Source organism: Pelodiscus sinensis, chromosome 1 (genome assembly GCF_052426305.1).
Source record: "Pelodiscus sinensis isolate ZL-2025 chromosome 1, ASM5242630v1, whole genome shotgun sequence".
NCBI lineage: Eukaryota > Metazoa > Chordata > Testudines > Trionychidae > Pelodiscus > Pelodiscus sinensis.
Window position 1 is genome coordinate 97542057 of NC_143052.1, and position 22174 is coordinate 97564230.

The 22174-nt window shown below is 44.5% G+C and overlaps 2 protein-coding genes across 5 annotated transcripts in view; one reads left to right on the forward strand and one right to left on the reverse strand.

The window, feature by feature from the left end:
- The window catches only part of SYN3 (synapsin III), a 382630-nt gene that overhangs the window by 166722 nt on the left and 193734 nt on the right, over positions 1-22174 (forward strand). For all 4 annotated transcript variants that reach the window (XM_075938194.2, XM_025178914.3, XM_025178915.3 and 1 more), the window contains one exon: positions 5000-5089. In XM_075938194.2, the coding sequence (XP_075794309.1) occupies positions 5000-5089 (90 nt within the window). The remainder of the gene's footprint in view (positions 1-4999; positions 5090-22174) is intronic.
- The window catches only part of TIMP3 (TIMP metallopeptidase inhibitor 3), a 59669-nt gene continuing 51406 nt past the window's right edge, over positions 13912-22174 (reverse strand). The window contains exons 4-5 of the mRNA XM_006137972.5: positions 21318-21439; positions 13912-18968 (exon numbers count right to left, since the gene is read on the reverse strand). Coding sequence (XP_006138034.1) covers positions 18771-18968; positions 21318-21439 — 320 coding nt within the window. The 3' untranslated portion in view covers positions 13912-18770. The remainder of the gene's footprint in view (positions 18969-21317; positions 21440-22174) is intronic.

A 22174-nucleotide genomic window follows, 5' to 3' on the forward strand; every position in this document is an offset into this window, starting at 1 on the left:
CTGATGTGCATGAGGGGGTGATGAGCTATGCCATGAAGGAAGATTTCTGGATTTTCTCAAACACTGAATTTCATCCCACGCAATTTAGAAAAGGAAATATTTGTGTTTGTCTACAAGGGCAGCCGCCATTTCAGTATGTGGCCTGCAAGGCCGTCCCAAGGGGGGTGCAAGACCTAGGTCAACCCCCTGCTACCACTGCAGGCCCCTCCCCTTCCCCCTTACTGCCTCTCCTGAGCAATGGAGCCTGGGAGATTATAAGGGCCTGCCATAGTGTCCGCATGGTTCAGCTCTGCCCCAGAGCAGCTCAGCAGCCTGCTCTGCTCCACCTCACTGTGTCACCCTCCTGGTCCACTGCATCCCCATTTCTCTGCGACAGTGGGAAGCAGAGCACCCTGGGGCTGGAAAGCTCTGCTTCCTGCTGCCACTGAAAAGTCATATGCAGCGGGCCAGGAGAGGGTGGTGTGGCAGGGTGGAGTGGAAGGGGAACAGGCTGCTGGGATGCTCTGGCTCCCATTAGCCGCATGGTGAGTGGAAGGAGGGTAATCCCCGCTGCCTATAATCCCCTGGATCCCTCCTGTCCATAGGGCTGTTAGGATGGCTGCTGCAGGGCTCTCAAAAGCACAGGGCCTGAGGCAGTGGTCCCAATTCATCCTATGGATGGGATGGCTCTGGTGGCCTAATGTCTAGCACATGCCCTTCAGTCTGTTTGTTTTTTACAAACTGGCTGTATTTTTCATACAGGACTCTTCCTTTGATTCCCAAAATGCTGCTTCTTCGCCAGGAAGTGAAAGGGTTAAATTTAGTAATCAGAAATGTTTGCTAAGGTGGCGCAATGACTGCAGTGCAGTGAAGGAGACCCAAACAAAGGTTTTTTAGTAGCCCTGGACAAAATACTTCCATCACATTTCCCATGATCTTGAACAGAACCTTGTAATTGTAACTTCAGTCCTTTATGAAGCTAAGGCCAGGCCTACATTAGGGGGGCAAAGTTGAACTAAGCTACACAACTCCAGCTACGTGAGTAGCATAGCTGGAGTCAAGCTATCTTAGTCTGAAATTTCCACAGCATTCCCATTGCAGGGAGTGGACAGAAGAAACTTTCCAGTCGACTTCCCTTCCTCCTCACGACCCGGAGTAGCAGAGTTAGATCAGCAGTTAGATCAGGGTCCTTATTAGGGATATGAATGTGTACCCATGTTATGATTAACCAACGAGACTGATACAGAGGCAATGAGGGAAAATGGGCAGGTATGTGTTGGCTCCTGAGAAATCCACCTCCCTCCCCCCTCTACTGCTTTCCACAGAGGCAGCAACACAATAGGGGGCAGGCAGAAGCCAGCTTAAAACCCAGTTCCCTGCAAACATCAGCTCCCACAGAACTGCCTGCCCCCCTAAGCTGCTGCCTCTGATACAGAGGAAGTAGCACAAGGATGGGGGAGCTTAAAAGCCATCTCGCAATGAATACCGGCTTCTGCCTGCCCCCTCCCCACATGTAAATGTGTAACCACTGTAAATTTCAGCGGATACACGTTTGCAAAAATAAATGCATTTTAATATCCCTAGTCCTTAATAGACCCGATAAATTGATCCCTGAGAGATTGATCTCCTTTGCGTTGATCTCCTAGTTAGTAAATGGAGCCAGCGCCTCAGCCAATCCTAAGGAAAATTCAGCAAATATAGGCTGAGGTGGCTCTCACAGCTGGAAAGCTAACGAATTTTCTTCTCTCAAGGCTCTGAGTCCATTATTCCTTGAGCTGCTATCATCTTCCCCCAACCAGTCCTGGAACTCCATTGAAAATATTTCTTTCAGGATAAAGGAATCCCAAGTTTTATTGAGAAGTTGTTGGAGTGTGCTTGCAATAAGGATCTTCCACAGTTGAACTTACCCCATAATAGAGATTTAAATTAACTACATTTAATTCTCCAAAAGAACCTATGGGAGTTGACTGACAATCGAGCCTTGTGAGTGGAACCATCGGGTTCAGTTTGTGAATCTCTTTGCAAATAGAACTCTGAACATTCTCATAGTCTTAGCTCTGAATTTGATTACATAGTACTAGGGTTGAAAGGATTACATTTTTATCAGTAAATGTTGATAATTGTTGATTTCACCATACATCCACAAACAGATGAGGAAATACTTTCATGGATAATAATAGAAATGTATAGGTAGGCAAACTAAGACAAATACTTGAAAATGTATTAAAGTCTGATTTAAGGATATTTACTTGGCATATTTTGACATATGATGTTGACAATTTGTATTTTTAATGGTTATAAAACTTTAATTTTTTGAATTTGTGTGTCCTGCCATTAAAAAATTGCCTGTCCCTCCTTACTACCTATTTCCATAACTTCCTGTAACTGAAAATTTAAATCAATAAAAATTGATAAAGGTGCTTATAAATAAACATTTATATTCTCCATAAAAATTATAAAAAAATCGATTTCTGCCAAGCCCATATTATCTATGTCAGCAGTAGGTAGAATTATTAGTATATTTGCTTCCAGCTACAGCAGGTCCTGACCAGTAAATTCTCTAAATACCCAGAAAAACAAATTGATATGAGCTTTTCTTCTCAACTCAGAAATTGAGCAGCCCTCTTTCTGCAACATCACCAGTTCTTAGTTGTCAATAAGGAGCTTTGCTATTTAAATGGTGCTTATAACACTTAGTGATACACTTTAGGCACACTGCATGGTGACTACATGAATCTCCATCAGAAAGAACACAGATCCTCCCGGCAATCTTCCCATAAGCAATTTCAATGATTACTTCACCTGTTACTATCTCTTTTAATCTCCTACTGATATTGGCAAGTTGTCCTCCATAGAACTTACATGTCTTAACTCAGGCTGTATCTAGACTGGCATGATTTTCCACAAATGCTTTTAACGGAAAAGTTTTTCCATTAAAAGCATTTGCGGAAAAGAGCGTCTAGATTGGCACGGATGCTTTTGCGGAAAAGCGTCCGTGCCAAGCTAGACGCGGTTTTGCGCAAGAAAGCCCTGATCGCCATTTTCGCCATTGGGGCTTTTTTGCACAAAACAGTTTTTACCTGTCTACACTGGCCCTCTTGTGCAAAAGTGTTTGCACAAGAGGGCTTTTTCTCGAGCGGGAGCATCATAGTATTTCCGCAAGAACACTGACAATCTTACATTAGATGGTCAGTGTTCTTGTGCAAATTCAAGCAGCCAGTCTAGACGCAGCCTTAGAGTGCCACAGCCTTGCATACCTTTTCAATATTAGATTTTTCATTTGTACCAATGAAAGATTAGGGAGTGTGTGTGCAGGCAATAGACTCTGCATAAGAGTGTGTAGATAATTTCAAATTGTCAAAAAGAAGATGAAATTCCTTCTGAGGTCCTCGTTGGCCCCCAAGATAAATGGGGAAGTAAGAGGTGAACCCGTCTCTATTTTATTCAGTGTGCGCCATGCTGCATGCATGTCATATTGGTGACTTGTCACAAGATGTTTATATAATAGACATTGGGTTCATGCTTTCCTTACCCAACACTCAACTTGCATGGTGTAGAACAGTGGTTCCCAACAAGAGGTCTTCCAGATACTTACCTAGTTTTTGAACAGGCTACATAAAAAGCATTAGAGAAGTCAGTATAAACTAAAATTTCACACAATGATTTTATACTGCTCTATATTCTATGCACCTGAAGTGTAAGTACAGTATTTATATTCTAATCTACTATATATTTGAGTTTGTCTGTTTCTCCTAAATGGTAAGGGTTAGGACCACTAGATTCAGTATACACCTTCCTCTTCTCATAACTTAAAGCAGGGTAAAATGTTGGTTGTGCTAGGACAATGGGATGTGCCTGGAATGGGATTGCTTCTCATAAAACCATACAGAAAAGAGACAGAATCACCAGGCAGGTGAAAGGAACTGGCTAGGGGGCGCACCCACCTATCTGGAACTGCCTTAGCCCCGAGCCTCCCATCCCAGGCACCCTTTAGGGAAGGTGGGGGGCTGAAGCTCCTCCCCCCACACTCATACAGGTACATTGCTGTCTGTTCCCCTTCACGAGGGAGTTAGAGAAAAGTGCAGTTTGCTACATTCCTCACTCTGGCTGGGAGTGCCGGGGGCAGACAAACTGCACTTTGCTCTTGGTCCTTCACGAGGATAGAAAGAGGAAAAACAAGCAGCCCTGGTATGAATCTTGGGAGGGCTTTGCCCCCTGCCCCACCAAACCCCCTATACACATCTCCCTTGCCCAGAGTCCTCTTCACCCTCCAGCACCAGGTAAACGTGCTAGTTGATTTATAATTATATGGTACAAATGAGAAAGTGAGCAATTTATCAGTGATTGTGCGCTGTGACACTTCTGTAATTTTATGGCTGATTTTGTAAGCAAGTAGTTGTTAAATGAGTTGCAACTTGGGCTTACTTGAGACAGATCAGTCTCCTGAAAGGGGTACAGTAGTCTGGAAATGCTGAGACCCTCTGGTGTGGAAGACTGTCCCTAATGAGTGTCTCTTTTGATTACCCTCATACCTTTAAGAAACATCACCAACCCTGTATCTGGCTGCATGGGGGAAGAGAGCTCTATTTTGTTTTGTTGCGAGACATGAGTGGTGCTACATATTTCTGTCCCAAGCACTCCTTGAGCATGTGTGTCTTGAGCCTTTGCCTGCAGACTCTCAAGAAAAGCTGCCCTCTCTTTACTCTCAGCCCTTCTGCGCTATGAAAGCTAAGCCTGTTTATAATAGTGGAGCTGTAATTGAATGCAAGCTGGTCATCTTCCAGTTTCTCCACTTAACTCCTTCCCTTCTCTTGAGAGACATGGGTTTTATGCACTCCTAAAAGGTAGTCAGAGCTTAACATGCTATGCCCATATCTTTCAACATTGTCAATTGAAGAAATATGGGTGGGAGAAGATAATGTGATTCCTCCCCCACCCCATTCATAATAGCCTTTTTTAAAAGAATTGATTCATTGTCTAACAACAGACATTCTCTCTCTTTCTCTCTCTCTCTGTTTAGTTTTCTCAGCTAATTAAAATCTTCAATTCGCTGGGTCCTGAGAAGTTCCCCCTTGTGGAGCAAACATTCTTCCCAAGCCATAAGCAGATGGTAAGTGTCCTTGGTTTATTCTGATGCTATAGTTGAGGAAGAAGCAGAGAATCTGTGATTGGGAATGGAAGGGAGCCCTGACAATTTAAACAACACCCTTGACTTTACAGACAATGAATTACTAGCAGAAAAACATCAGGCATAGAACACAGTCCAGGATGCCTCTTTTCTTTCCCCTCAGTTCTTGGAAGGACACTATGTGAACACTGAAAGAATGAGAAATGGTTAAAAAAATGAAATGAAATGAAATGAAATAAATTGTTGACTGTCATAGGCAGGGAACAAGTCTGTTTGGATGTGTCCACGTTGGTCTTTGCACTCTACCTAATGTGTTGATGAACAGGAAGATGAGGAATGTGGGGAGTAACAGAAGTTTCTTATAAAAGAATTCTGTGCTGCTCTTGATTTGTCTCATCTGTGACATGGTTACCATCTATTAAACATACTTACCAGCTGTTTGATTGTTAAATGGAGTGGTTTGGAGGGTGTTTTTAACATGACTCTTGTTTTATTTGGCTTGCATAATTCGCTGTAGCATAATTGCTCTTGGTGTTTATTCATCCTATCTGTGTACTAGAACATATTGTACCTTAGACCTACACAATAATTAGGCATTCCATGAGCTCCTTAAAAGACAGCAACTTCCTAAGCGCTGGGCAGCTGTCTCGTTTTAAACCTGGCGAAGGAGCAGAATTGGGACAGTTTAAACAACTCAGCTGTATTTCTTTTGTTTTTCCATTACAAGTGGGACTGGCCCTAGGCTGATGGATGTCTACTCTTAGCCTGGCCCTTTGAGAAGTTCAACTGTTAAGATATGTCCATGTACCTATCACTCTTTCTGACTACTTCAGAGATCTCAATGGACCTTTCTATGAGCCCTAATCCCGTGTCTAAATTGCCGCCTGCTTTTCAGTCTGTATAGCTTGGTTCATTTCTAATTCAGTTGCAAGGCTGATGAGGTTCTCACACAATTTAGAATCTGCCCTGCTTGTGAGATGAAAATTGGTGTCTTCTCTCAATAACTCATATGTCATTCATAATACAGGATGCCCTGACCTAAATCCCTCTTATATGCTGGTACACAACTAACCCACCCTGGAAGGTCAGGTTAAGGTATGTAACTCCAGCTACGTAAAATATATAGCTGGAGTTGGCTTACCTTAAGATGAGCTTGGCACTGCCTTCACAGAGGGAGGCCAATGGGAGCAAACACTTCCATTGGCTTCTCTTACTCCTCACAACTGTATCGATCGGAACGACCCTCAGCATTTGATTTAGCAGGTCTTAAATAGCCAGTCCACTAAATAGAACACCAGAAGATCGATTTCTAGAGCAGCAAAAGTGGAGATGTGGCCTGAGAGGTCATAAGTTTAGAAGGCCTACTCCTTCCTGCCAACTAAATCAGGGCTGTAAGTGCATCAAATGAGTGGAATGGTATCCTGAAAGGGCCTTTCTCCTTTTTTTTCCATCGGTTTAATTTTGTTAATAAGATCAATGCTATCAACTTCCTCCATAATCTTCATTGGTAGTAGTGTTGATGGAAGGATTGGATACTGTAGATAATCATTTACATGAATGAACATGCAATAAGGTAATCATCAAACATCTATTTCAGGATTTTTTAATATGCTTTTGTTAAATGCAGATTATCAATCACAGTAAGAAAATAATGTGTTAAATGGAAAATATTAATCGACATCCATAAGATTCTAGATCAATATTTAATGGGCTCAATGTACAGCAAGGCAATTTAGGTTAGATGGTAGGAAAATCTTTTGAATGATAAGGACATTTAAGCACTGGAGTGGGCTTCCAAACCAAGTTGTGGAATCCCCACGACCGAACTGGTTGGACAAACACCTGTCAGAGATGTCTAGATTTTACTTAGATGCTGCCTTAGCTTGGGGAACTGGACTAGATGACTACTAGAGATCCCTTCTAGCCTTACATTTCTATGTTTTACTGACAATGTGTATGTTCATATTGATAAGTCTAAGCTATGTCCCATACTCATAAAGGTTTGACAGTGAAAAAAGCCTCCATCTCTGTTAGCAAAGCTGGGTGGTAATATATACGCATCCAAAAGAGATTGATATGTATCTTATAAGTTTTGAGTCCATTCCACACTTGATTCTTTCAATGGTCAAAGGATTAGGCTTTTTTATGATATCTGTAGGCTGGCTCTCCCCACAGATGATGTGGCTGATTAGCATTCTGTATAATCAGGGGAAAGTTTTATAATTGGTGTCTGAGACACAAAAAGATCCAAAGGAGGCCAGCCACTTGCATTTTCAGCAAGTATTTAGGTTCACTTTGGAGTTGAAAACGGCAAATTACTTGACATTCTTACCATAAATGAAAAAAGATCCTTCTCTTTCCAGACTGTGCAATATTTCTGTCTTTTGGCCTCTTGCCTTGGTCTGTAGTTGAGAATAAAGAGAAATTCTGTGGCCCGGTAATTAAGGTGCTAGCCTGGGATGGTGGAGACCTGGATTGGATTCCGTGATCTGCCGCATACTACTTCTGTGACCTTTTAGTAAGTCCTTTAAGAGAGACCTTTGAAGATATTTAGGTGCCTAAACATGTAGGTAAATGCCTAGTGGGATTTTCAAATAGAAAAAAAGAGTCTCCAGCTGCTTATGAAAATCCCCAAAAGCATCTGGATGTGCGAGTAGCTAGTACCTTTAAAAATCTGGCCCTTCATCCCCTCTGTTTCTATTCCCCATCTGTAACATGGTGGTAATAGCCAGTCCCTAAATCCTAGGAGACATATGTTAAAGATGGTGAGGTGCTCAGATGCTGCAGTCAGAGCTGTCCCATCCATAGGATGGTTCGGGGTGGCCTCCTGAGTCTTTGGGGGGCCCCAGAATGGCCACCTCAACTGTCCTAGGAATGCGTTCCAGAGGGCCCTGGTGCGGGGCAGCAGCAGGGGTTGTCTCCCTCCTTCACTCACTTTGGCTGTGGAAGCTGGAGCGACCCAGCAGCCTGCTCCATCCCACCCCACCGCTCCTTCCCAGCTTGCTGAGCATGGCTTCACCACGGTAGCAGGAAACAGAGTGCCCTGGCCCCAGGACACTCTGCTTTCCACTGCTGCGGAGAAACAGGGTGCAGCAGGCTGGGAAAAGGCAGAGGGTCAGAGCAGAGCAGGCTGCTGGGTTATTCTGGCTCCTACCACCACAGTGAGTGCGAGGAGAGGGGCTGACCCCTGCTCCCGCCCCATTCCAGGCCCCCAGTAATCCTCTGGCTCAGGGGGAAGGGGCTTTGGCAAGGGGGTGGGACAGGGGGCAGGAAGGCTGTGGCGGGGGGGGGGGGGGGTGCAGTGGAGTGGAGAAGGATAGAGGCAGGGCCTGTGGTGGATGGTGAGGGTTGCCCTGGGACCCATGCGTGGGGCACTGGATCGGGTTGCCCCAAGCCCTGCACCTCCCTAGGGATGATCCTGACAACCCGTACCTAAGGCAGATAGCAGAAGGGTGTGCTCTTTACGCCAGGCTACAGTTTGTCCTAGTCTGTTCAAGTCAAATGAATTTGTAAGGCCTGTTTTCATTTAATCGTGTCAACAAATTATGTGGACCTTTTGCCATCCAAAATGCTTCAGTACAGATGCAATTTTGTTTTGCCCTCACATTAGGATTTAATTTCTAATGGAGCTTGTCAAACTGTTTATTGCAAATAATTTATCTGACAGATATAATTTTAATTTCCTGGTTAGAAATAATTGGTGAACTTATCCAAATGAATTTTGTGATTCATCAATTAGTTTGGATAAGCGCTTTCCAGCCTGTGAGTAACCCTGTTTCGACTCCTGGAAAGAACAATGGAAGCCTTTTAAATAGACAAATAACAAACTGCAAACGACCTCTTATCGGATGTAGAGCTTGCCACACCAGTTTGTGGCAGCCTTGTCAGCAACGTGCAGAGCATGCAAGCCAGCATCAAAGCTGCTCAGGGGGCAGTCACCAGTGATGAGTGACATTGTAGCTGGCCACAGCTGCATGTGGGGTCCCCTTGATGGCACCAGGTGTGAAAGATGGGTGCATATTGGCTCTGGGATGTTTGAATTAATGCAAATAATGGACAGACAATAAATTCATTTGTATGCAAATACCGTTGTTTATGGACAAATATGAGTATCCTTAGGAAGAGCCTCTACTCCCCAAACGTTCAGAAAAGAAAGAAGACCCAATTCATGCAGATAGAGACTATATAGGGGCAAGTATGTGTTTGGGGAAAAGCAGCCAACATTGCTTCAATCTCCACCACACACATCTCCTGTGATCTTGCCAAGTCACTTAACTGACATCCTTTGTTTACTTAGATGTAAAATGGCAATAATGATTCTTCCCCCCCTTACAGGAGTGTTGTGGAACTAAGTTAGCTGATATTTATAAAGCATTTTGTGATCCTTGTGTGGGTGTCACTTAAAGCTTACTTGAATTAAATCTCTTCCAAAAGTAACTCTCCCTCACTAGTACAGTTGTCAGAGCATCTTTGCGTGTCCAAACTTTTCAAAATACTAATGAGGTCCTATTTGGAAAATGTTATGGATGAGGACTTGTCATAATGCAGGTCAGCAAATGGTGGATATATAGAGTGACAAATCTGTGATGGAAATTTTAGAACAAAAGATATTTCATCAAAAATTTCAGTGGAAAATTTCTACTTTTTGCCAGAAAGCCAAATATTTTGGTTTTCAGTTTGCTGACAAATTCAACATTTTGAGGAAAAGGGGTAGTCTTTTAAAATTTAAATTAAATTAAATTAAATTAAATTTAATTTAATTTAATTTTAATTTCCTAGTTTTCTAGCACAAGGAAAGCTTTCATGGAAAATATTTGACTAGCCATAACTACAGGTTGCACTGCATTAAAGAGATATTATGAGGATGGGATTGTCACAATAGAAAGAAAGGACTTGATTATGTAATCTCCACCTTCTCTCATTCTGGGCCATAAGTCAATTAAAACACTGTTATGTTAGATAAAATGTGCTTCAAACTTGCATCTGTGGTATAGCCTGTTGTAAATCAACATCATCCTGTGTTGCACACAAAACTGGGGTAAATGTTCTCCAGGAGCAGTCAAAGTTGCACATTCAGCCATAGTTACACCAGCCATATCCTCCAGATTTTCTGGGACAGTCCCAAATTTAAATACTCTGTCCTAGTGTCCCCATCAAGTAGGGCCCCACAGGATCTGGCTAGAAATGGCACCGCCATTTCCTTCCCCCACTGGGACAGCCTCGCAGACACTCACCACTAGTGTGGTGCAGCATCAACACCTCCCCACCCAAGCATGTAGGCGGCTTCCTTGGTGCTTTGCTGGCAGGCAGCCAGGACCACTCCCAGTGGTGTGCGGTTTCTGGAGCAGATTGGAAGCTGAACTCTGGAGCGTTCTCCAAGCTCCAGCATGGTGCGCACCGCCACCTGGCAAGCTCCCGCCCAAGGGCGGCCCGAGGTGGGCTGCCAGCAGCTGGCGCCCCAGGCGGAATGTGCGATCAGCACTCCTGCCTCCACAGCCCTCAATGGCGTGATGTCATCATTGGGCGCCCCATTTAACGCAGCGCCCTAGGTGATGGCCAAGGCGGCCTATACGCATGGGCCGGCCCTGCTCCTGCCCCACCACCATCCAGTGCCCTTCTCCCTTCATGGGAGTGTCTCTGCCATGGTTTGGCCGGGCCACCTCTTCCTCCATCCCCAGGCAGCTGCTTGCTCTTTGCTGCTGCCGGGGGGTGGGTACTGGGCAGGTCCGAGGAAAACCCCGTCAGAGTCACTCCTTGGAGCTGCCACCTGAGCCCCGGCAGGGACCATGCAGAATTTGTCTGAGGCACTGCAGGGCAGGGCTCACTCAGGCTCAGCAGGTGCATTCCGTTCACTGCTGCTTTCTCTCTCCCTCCTCCCCCCACCCATTCCTCCCCACCCTGCTGGGGAAAAGGCAGTGCACAGAACCACTGGCTCTGCCATTCTCTGCGAGCTGGGTCTGGTGGGTGGGGGCTTTCTTGACCTCCCCCCCCCCCATGCCTCCGAGCAGGAAGCTGGAGCTGGTGCTGCAGCCTTGCAGAGAGGGGGCTGAGTTCGTTCTCCCTCCCCATCCTGCTAGGGAAATGGCAGCACACTGTCTAGAAGCTTTCCCTGCTGTCAGGGGGCATGAAGCCAGGTAAGCATTCCCCCTCATGCCCAGACTCCCACACCCGAATCCCCCTCACTCAGTCCCCCCACAAGACTCTACACCCCCTGCTTGCTCCAACACCCTTTGTTGTTCCTGCACCCTTCTCCCAGCCAGACACCTACCCCCTCCCTTGCTCCTGCTCTCTCCCCTGGCAAGACACCCTACTTGCAGCCTGCTTCTGTACCCTACCTCCCACCCAGACCTTGCAACCTCTCTCTCTTCTACACCCTAATCTCCCTCCCAGATCTTGCATCCCATCACTATCCCACTCACTGGCAGCCCTCTCCCACACAATGAACCCCTCATTTTTGTCCCTTCCCCAGAGCCTAAGGGAGTCCATAAAATCCACTAACTCCAGAACCCCAGAAAAGTAAATCTGGCCTATGTGCTTCTCACTCGTGTAGTCCCCAACTGATTTTTCTGTCTGTCAATAGCCTTCAACCCAAAAAAGGTTCCCCACTCCTGCCATACATAAAGAAAACTTTGAAACCTTTTGTGCTGAACGTAAATTATTATTTTACTTTATTTAAAATAGCTCAGGCATAATTATGTAATTAACGGTGAGTTTCAATTAGCAACTGGTGGTCTGCGGAAAAGTTTACATTGAGATAGGTGGTCCATGGGCCAAAAAGTTTGAGTCACTGAAATAGAGGCACCCCCAGCTTCTCCCCTTGAGAGACTATCCCGGGCTCCCTGCCACTCCACAGAAACCCACAGAGAGATCAGGTCTGTTACCACGGCACTGAAATTACTGCATCACTCCAGTGTGGATCATGGACAGACTCTGTGAATCTTCTTCATCCAAGCAGTTGATTTAAATGGTGTGTTAAGATGCCGCGTGTAAACACTTGGTGTGTCCACAGAGAGGCAGGATGCATTGTCTCTCTGCAGAGAGGGTTGTCATGATTTGTGTGTCTGGGTGAACAAGCCCTTTGTGAGCTCTGTGAAGAGGTGAGATGGTTTGACTTCCAGTTTCAAGGGATTTGTTCTTCTGTCTTTGAGCTGCATGTTGCCTAGACCTGAATGGAGTTAACTGTGACAACGCATTTCTGAGTTATTCTAACACACAAAGTGAAACCTGTGCTAAAGACCCCACATCCAGTGAGAGAAAGTGCTGCTGTCAGGAGAAGTAAATTCAAAGCCTCTCCAGTTTTCTTCAAAGATTGCCTCTACCAGGCAGTGGGGCTTTTACTGACTGGTCCCTTATATTTTTGAAGGGTGACTAAATGTTAACTGGATCTTCTTGGGTAATGTCAGCAGATTGCTTTGAGCCCAATCCTAGCTTAAAATTTAAATTGGCTCAGGTGCTTTTTAAGGAGGTTGGGAAGTGGTTTCATTTGGCAATTTAGGTATTATTTATATAATATAGGCATTGCCATCATGGTATTGACGTTTACATGTCTCAGTAGCTTTACATACAGAATAGCCCAGCCCCACTGATTTCCATGGGAAACATAATTTCATGCGGTGGTGGTGAGGGTCAGTTACATGGTCTTCTCCATCCTGTAATTTTCATGGTTAGTTCAGTACTGTCATTCTGGCTTGTAGAAATGGAGGCCACTTGATAGTTTTGCAGTTACTTCAAAACAATGCAGTTGCAGTACATCTCATTAGGGATGTAAATTCCCATTAATCGGTTAACCGGTTAATGTTAGGTCACACTGGGATTGTCATCAGGTCCTAGCCCCCTCTGGAGCAGCCCGTCCACAGCAAGCTGGACTCCCCACAGAGAGGCTGCTGCGGACACTGGCGCAATCCCTCCCTGCAGGACTCCCAGGTTCCCCTCAGCCAGGGGCTGCTTCAGACAAGAGCAACCCCATCTGCCACAGGCCCTCTGTGGGGCTGGAGCACCCCCATGATCATAGCAGGTGAGGAGCTGCTCCAGCCACTTTTGATTACCAGTTAATTGGAACCGGTAAGCATCATCCGTTAAGAGGACTAAGGAAGTTGTCCCATGAAATTGTGGGATAGTTCAGGAGGACTCCCATGCCCCGAGTCAAATGAGGATGTATCTACACTGCAAAGTCATAGGTGTCGGATCCTGGATCTTATCTTGAATCAGAGTTGGATGCCTAGTGCTGCAGTGTCATGGGACCCTAAGTCTGGGGCCTGGGTTAATGCAATTGCAGTATAGTTGCATGGGGATGTCCTATGGGGACCCAAACCATCCCTATTGGTAGAGGACAGTAGGAGTTCTGAGAGGGGTCACCTGACACCCTTTACTTCTGGTGATGTGTCCATCTTGACCTCGGAAGTATTACTTCCAGGGGTGGGACTTTCCTGTGGCAGGTTTGCGTGGCTAACAGGGTCAGGGCGGTAGCTAACGCGTTCCCATTTTTGGTTTGGAAATGGGAGCCATAGTGGCTGTTTTGCGCTGTAGTGATCCCATCTGGCCAAAATTGGTAGACATGAAAAAAATGGAACTCAGGCTCCAAAAGGGTTCTCCTTTCCTCTTATCTTGGGGCTGGTGACCCAAAAAATCTGATTGCAAGAGAGTGGTTGCTTTGAAAGATAAAAAGTGTTGTTGAGGGAGTAGAACAATTACCTGAATCTTCATTTTCACATAAGAGCCAATGAAAAAGCAACAGTTTCTAGGATCATTCATATTTGGTTAAAGTAACAGAGACTGCCTATCATAAGCAAGGCAAAGACAGAATGTATGTGATAGAAATAAAACCGTTTTACTGTTTAGAATAAAAGGACACTATAAAAATTGAACAGTATGCAGTATTACCTTAAAGACAATATACATTCACGGAGTATAAAATTTATAAATAACATGGAGGAAAACTGTAAACAGTGTTACAGAATTTAGCAACAAATACATTTCTTCTGAACAAAACGTTCTCCCAGGCTATGTTTCCCTTACTCAAATTTCTGTGCCTCCCAGAAATAGCAGAGTGGCTCAGTGAAGACAAGGGCATGCCAGAGATACAAGAAGTCAGTCTGGCAAAAGCAGTTGCATAAGATTAGTTGATTTTGTAAGGATTTTGTCAAAATTGATAGGTATAAATCTTTGACCTGCATTTAAAATAATGTTTGCACCATCCTTTAACTTGTGTCCCTCCCCTCTCAAAATATAAAGAATTCAAGACTTAAAATATTTTGAAAAATGTTGAAGAAATATACTTGGAAAGTCCTTTAAAACAGTAGGAGCTCTTTCTTCATTGTGCCTTCATTTTGATTTCTTATAAAATGATTTGTTCATTGTCATCCTGAAGGTAGCATTTTGCACTCGTGGTGAGAGTGGATGGTCAGTGTTTAAGGATATGCCTATACTTTGTATGAGAGGGGGGGGGGCGTTATATGTGCTATAATAGTGTAGCTGGTGGCAAGAAGCATTAGGTGCCAAGAAGCATCCCTCTGAGACACTAAGCACATACTCGGAGTAGCTGGCCTGTCCCATTGTTAAGTATCAGAGGGGTAGCCATGTTAGTCTGAATCTGCAAAAGCGACGAGGAGTCCTGTGGCACCTTATAGACTAACTGAAGTGTAGGAGCATAAGCTTTCGTGGGCAAAGACCCACTTCATCAGATGCATGTAGTCAGATGCATGACTACATGCATCTGACGAAGTGGGTCTTTGCCCACGAAAGCTTATGCTCCTACACTTCAGTTAGTCTATAAGGTGCCACAGGACTCCTCGTCGCTTGTCCCATTGTTGGCACTGCTGACCAGAGCTAGAGTGGGTTTTGCCTACTCAAGTAGGGAATTACACCCCAGCTGAAAGTGTAGATGAGGGTCATGTGTAGCACTTCTGCAATTTACACTGGGTGGGTGGACTGCAGTGTTGGCACAGATCCCTACTGAGCGCACTGAGACTCTGCACAGGAAATTCTACATACAAACAATCCCCCTCAACCCTTTTCCCTAAAGAAAAAGGAAGGGAAAAAAACCTACCCCCAACTTCAAAATATTTTTAATTCCAAAGGAAATCAGTTTTAAACAGAGTCCCCAAACAGAGTTTGCAGTCCCAAAATTACAAGCCTGTGCTTGTGAGAACTGGAAAGTGAAATTGATTTGACACTGACCATAGAAGAAAGTGAAACTGATGATCTATTGTAAAAGTTGAGAGAAGAGGAAACAAAACAAAACAAAACAGCAAAAACAGTCTAGAAAAGTGAATTAACTTTGTAAAATTGTAGTTTTAATAATATTGATTTATTTAAAACATAGTAGAAGTGTGTTTGCTAAAAGCTGAAGGCCCCGGTCATGCAGACACTGATGTGAGTAGTCCCATTGACAGCATCCGTGTCAGCACAGAGCAGATGGTGGGGATGTTAGAGGCCACACTTCCACTCTAGCAACAAAGTGGAAGCAGCAAGATATTTGTGTGATGGCAATGGCAGTCCCAGCTAATCTGGGAAAACAGCACCCTGAAGGCAACTTCACAAAGGGTGCCTAAGTATGGCAGGGCCTGTCGTAATCCAGAGGGAGGGTTTTGTGCCTTGGCAGCCTGGAGTAGTCTTCAGTGGGGCAAGAGAAGAGTAGATAAAAAGGCAGGCAGAAGGTTTAGGAATCTGACCTCAAAGCCCATTTAAGTCAATGGAAATATATCCATTGATTTCAATGGACTTTGGACTGGGCAAGTGCAAGGTAAATCTTAGTCCACAAAATACATGTCCTTGATAGTATTCATTTTTTTTAAAGGAGCCTCCCGCAAGAAATGTATTTTGTGCTAGTTTCTTTCCTCCTCGCTCTTTCCCTGTATTTAGCTCCATGTTTTAAAAAGCCTCTAAAGTTGCATCTTTATTTGGCAACAGTGAGGTTTGCTTTCCAACCCCCCGCCTTTACCAGTCAAGCTGTCTGTATGTCAAAAATATTTTTACCCTCTGCAATATAAAATGAAAATCTGAATAGGAAAATAACTCTGCTGGTAGCAGGGTTGGGTTTTGTTTACAATGCATGCAGATACATTACAGCCTACTTAGCAACACACATCTTCATAGCAACAAAATAAAAAGATTTTCCACAATAATGTGATTTGCAATACTGTCGAGTTTCAGTTATTTATGTGATTTTAAATTATACAGTCAGTGAGCAGGTAAAATACACAAAGCTATGGTTTAATGGAAATCCAAATTAAAGTCTGACAACTCTTTTCATAACAAGCCTCTTCCTCCCGCCTTCCAAAGCTTGGAGCAATGGCTGTGCTGAGAGATTTAATGACCACTAAAGCACCTTTGATCAAATGGTAGTTGGGTTAGGCGTTGGTTAGCTCCAGTGATGGTCACTTCACAACTTGTGAAGTATGGTTGTAGAATTATCATTGCTCGAGATGGAGGGGCACAATTCTGCTTTCAGTAACACCTGTGACTGCATTGCGGTTGCCCAGGTGGAGCAGAAATCGGTCCTCTGTGTTGAAAGCCCAACTAGATGATGCCCAGCTCAAAAAGGAAGCAGACTGAGATATAGTACCTGATCCTAAAGAACAACCCAATTTCCCCCTTATCTCAGTAAGAATTGAGGGTGCTTATTGCCTTTGATCAGGTCCATAATTTAGGCATAGGGACCAGGCATGTTTAAAAGTGTGCCTAGGCACAAGTCCCATTGACTTTCAGTGAAGTTAGTGCTCCTAAACCACTTAGGCATTGAATATTCCAGCCATCGTCTCTTCTAATCCAAACAATTCTAGAAAAAATACCATTTAAACCTATCGCACACATTCTGCTGAAAGAGTCGATTAAATGGGTCAGATCCTCAACTGGTGTAAATCAGCATAGCATCACTGAAGTAAAAAAGGCCCTGAACAATTGATGCATCAGTCCAAAACTAGAATACATTGCTCTCCTATGGGTGAAGAAGCCTCAGATAAATTGAAAAGATCACTGCATAGAGAATGCTATATTGTCCCTGTCTAGGATGACTGCAATGTCTTTTGTTGCTGACAGCAGCTCTGCTTCCTAAGTGGAATGAATTGAAGATACATGACTATGTAAGATAAATAATTATAAAAAAGTTAAGTGTTGCCCCCTTATCCCTACAAACTTATTAAAATATACACAGTCACCCAGTCTGTCAGCAACCCCGCCACATCAACATTAAACCTTAAAATATTTTTATTTAATAAGAACATTTATATTATAGTTTTCTGAATAAAAACTGAATGAATAAAATCCTCCAGTCAACAAGTGAATCCAAGACCATCCCTTTCCCCATGTCACCTCAGGACGTGGAATAAGCACATGCCCACAGTTATGCTTAACAACAGCTTGGGGGTTACAGAGCACTTGGAATCCATTGGACAGCTGAAATTTAGAGTTTTTGGCTGTTGCTTTTCCTTGCCTCGCTCCACCAGCTTTTGCTTTCACTACATATACAATTATAGCCAGTGTAGCTGTAGGAGGTAAGCCATGATGGCTGAAGTGAGGAGCAAACAGTGATTCTAACCACTACTGCAGATATACTGGAGTTTCAATGTCTTTTTAACCAAAAAATAAATCACTGACTAGGAATGTCAAGATTTCTGTTTCAAAACACAATCAAAGCATTCATTGTATATAACACCAAATAATTCCACGTCCTGTCAAAAATAGCTTATGTCATTATATGTATATACATCTTACTTCAGCTAAACACTATTTTGGCAATAGATTTTGTATAGAAATAAACCCTAGTGGGTCTCCCCCTTTTCCTTCTCCATGTGATTGATTGATTTTCAGTATTTGATAATTTGCATCTGTTTGGCTTAAGATGTTCACAAAGGAGTTTTGCTGTAGGAGCATAAATTTCAGGAGCAACTCTGTTAAGAGAAAAGCTCAGACTTTCACCTGCTGCATTACACTTAGATGAATTACTTCCTGTAATGCAGGTTTAAAAAAAAACCAACCTCACAATAATACCCATCTCTTTTCGTTCTATGAAACCCCAGAGCTTCCATTGTGATCTTGCCTTCACACTATGACTGAATGAGCAAGGGGGACATTCAGTCCTTGGTGTTTTCATCAGATGATGCAGTGTCTTAACATCAGCTGAGTTCTCCCACTGCTGTATCCAGTCACACTTCCAGTTTCCAATCTGAATAAGGGTTTGTTTGTTGGCTTTGTTTACTGCTCTAATCAATTAAACCAGTTTCCCCTTCAAGCTACACATTTTGTGCAATGAGTGTGTGAAGAGGGCTTGGGGAAGCCAGGGCATGGAAGAAGGATATAGTGCCCAGCTGGAATAGTTTTTATATTTTTGTTTTCCTAAAAAAATATAGATTATATTGCTATAGATAATGATACATAGAGAGCAAGGGCTCCATAATTTTTTCTGATGTGCAAACGAAAGTTCCCAGATGAATATAATCTGATTGAAATGAATGATCTCAAAATTGAAAACGGTGGTTAAAACAAATTCAGTATGACAGCATAAACTTTTTCTTTCTTTTTTTTAAGTGTTCGAAGTGCTAAAATTTGCAAGAAAAACAGGCACTAATTTCTTTGTCATCATCATGATCTGGTAGGAGTTGTTATTGTCCAAGAGAAGCTCAGCCAAAAGGGAAGGAGGAAAGGAAATAGGGAAGCGACTGTGTGCTTAGGGATCTGTGGCATTGATGATAGTTTTATCAGGAGGCGCCCATCCTCTGTACCAGCTGCAGTATCCTTCCTTCTGTCGGATGCAGGCGTAGTGCTTTGATTGAGACCCTGAATGACCGAAGTTGGAGAGCATGTCTGTCCAAAGACACTCGTTCTTGGAAGTCACGAAACAGGGCAGGTAGTAGCAGGGCTTAATCTGCAATTATAATCAGCAAGTGAGTAAGGATACATTAAAGGCACATTTTATAGGCCTTTGCTTTTACATCTGAAACTAAGGTTCTGAAATTCTCTTTCACCACTAAAGTACTGACTAAAAAAATCAAGGTCTGATTTTGCCAACATATGAACATGTCGTTAACTTACTGCACAAGTAGTACAGGCAGTCCCCGGGTTACGTACAAGATAGGTACTGTAGGTTTGTTCTTAAGTTGAATTTGTATGTAAGTCGGAACTGGTACATATTGTAGGGGAAACTCTAGCCAAACATTTTTTTTAGTTTTGGATAGCATAGGGAAAGGTTAACTCCCCTCTAATGTTTGTTTTGCTGTCTGTTCCCCTGTTCAGAAGATTTCACATCTATTTCTGTCCCTGTGACAAACTCAGGACTAAAGGAGTAACTCATCAAATACCAAACAGCTCTGAACCATGCTTTGAGCTAATAGCTTTATTTCCACACACCACCCAGGGTTCTAGGAGGAGGGTCCTTTTTTTGCTAACACAATGAGGCCAGCACTTTGTTTGTTTTGGTGGAGTCTTTGTTTGCCCAGGGAGCCCAGCATGTATAGGGGGAGGAGGGGCGGAGAGGCTGCTTTTGTCTGCTGTTCGGCAGCCTGTTGCTCAGGGGAGGGGGCAGCCTGTTGCTGGCAGGGGGGGAAGGGGGAGGCGTGCAGGATGCGAGGCCATGGGGGGGGGGGGGGGGCAGCGAGCGTGGGGAGGCACTTTTCCTCTGCCCGGCAGCTCTGTGGGATCCCTGTCCCTGTGGCCAGCTGCTGCAGGCAGAGGCCAGTTGGAGCCGGCCGAAGAGGAGGAGAAGGTGGATTCTAGGACCCAGGTGAGCGAGCCCCGGGGACGCTGCTGCGCTCAGGGAGCCCGGCATGTATAGAGGGGAGGAGGGGCAGAGAGGCTGCTTTTGTCTGTTCGGCAGCCTGTTGCTCAGGGGAGGGGGCAGCCTGTTGCTGGCAGGGGGGTGGGGGGAGGCAGCGGGCGTGGGGAGGCACTTTTCCTCTGCCCGGCAGCTCTGCGGGACCCCAGTCGGAGCTGGCCCGAGGAGGAGGAGGATCCTAGGACCCATGTGCGGGAGTTGCCTCACCCCGTTCGTATCTAGGGATCCCACGTAAGTCGGATCCACGTAAGTCGGGGACTGCCTGTACCATTAACATCAATGGTACTGTCCGTGTGCTTAGAACAGTGATGCACAAACATTTCCAGTCATGCCCACTTTACCATTCACAGAATTCATCACACCTCCCTTCATCTTTTCCCCTCCCATTATTTGTAATCCAAAGGTTCCCAAACTATTTTTGCTGAGCTCCACTCCAGAAATTCATGTATCATGCATACTCCTCTCTTTTCAACAGGGTTAATCGGGGAGAAGTATCCTATACTAGGGATGTAAGTGAGTAGTTGGCCTGGGCTTATCAGTTAATTTAGTTGACCACTTGCGGGGGGGAGGGGGGGGGGCGGGAGACAGGGGAAGGCTGCTGCGAAGCAGCCCCTGGCCATGGATAGAGGCTGCTCTGGCAACAGCCCCTGTTTGCTGGGATCCTGTGGACAGGGGCTACTGCCACACAGCAGTCTCTGACTGCTGCAGTCCAAGCTGGCCACAGACAGAGGCTGCTCCAGCCGGGCTGTCCCGGTCCACACCGGGTCCAGGACCTACACCCCACTGCAGCTCTCTAGTTTAAATGTACTATGAGCTGGGCGGGCAGGCAGCCCGACTCTGTCCCAGCTTGTGCCAAGTCCGGGACCTACCCCTCTGTGACTCCGTAATTTAAATGTACTGAGGGCCAGACAGAACTCTCTCTTCACTCCAGCTTTTCAGCCTGGCTCCATTAGGTCTCTGTGTCCCGGGGATAACCTTATCACTGTGCCCCATAGATTTGGAACCTCTGGTTTAGGGTCAAACATGTGCCTAAGTATTTGCAGGATGGGGATTGAGTGCTAATTCTTAAAGTTCTGAGCTTTTAACCGCTCAAACTGTTTTTTGGGGGGGAAAGCTTGGCACATTTTCTCAGCAGCCCTCCACACAATTAACTCATCTGCAAAATTTCTGTGAAATTGTCATAAATTCGCTCCCACCCCCAAATTATACCAAAAAAAGTTCAGAGAAGGCACAGGGAGAAATTTTTAATGTGTTCATTATGTTGTGAAATCAGCAAGGAAGCAAAATGTGTTGCCTTTTCTCTTTTGTAAAAAAGCCCAAAACCAACAAAACTCTTGCCCTTTTATTCCTTCCCTGATAGCAGTAATGCAGGTGGATTGAGCTACAATGAGCCCAGGTCTAGAACTAGGCTTTTAATTGCATCTAAGTGAATGCAATACAGACCTTGCAGCCACAACCAAGGTGGTAACGATGATTTAGTCCTTTGCGCTGCGATAAGGTCAATCGGTCCCATTTTTCATACAAGTTACACAAGCCAGTATAAACCTTTCCTTCATACACCCGACCTGGAAAACACAGAAAGGGACACAAATTAGTTCTTCTCAGGTCAGTCAGTTAATTTCTTGGGCCTGCTAATGTTCCCAATCCCATGTGTATGCCTTTAGTCATAGTCCAGCTTATTTTGTTCTATTAGTCATGAGGTTAGTGGGCAAGACTTTGGACTTCCACAAGTTGGAAGCTTTGTACCAGCTGTGAGAATTCTCCTCAGCAGTTGGGAGACCATCACCATCATGTTCCCCTCCATAGCAGGGCAAGGTATAGGTGTGCTGGCACCTTAGAGAAACAGGACTTGGCATGTGCTCTGACCAAATTCTCTTTGCACCCTCATCTTAACAACTCCTTGGTTCCAATGGGCTTTTCAATTTCTAGCTCAGCTAAGCCAGTGCCTAGTTGTTTCTAATCACACTGGTCTGTACTATGCTGAGTTATGGATTAATAGCCACAAAAATGTTTGTTCCTATATGGTTTGTAAATAGGAGAGAGCAGACATACATTGTCTTTAAGAAACTGCTTATAGAGTTGACCTACCTGCACCCATTCAATGTGAATGTCTGGGAAGTATACTTGTAACATGAACAGGCAAAACCAAACCTGGGACTTCTGGAGCTTAGTGCATGAGCCTCTACAGCCTGAGCTAAAAGCCAGTGGTTTTTCAACTAAGGCAATAGAGCACGCTCAGGGTATGTCTACACTGAAAAGTTAGTTCGAACTAACGGACGTTAGTTCGAACTAACTTTCCT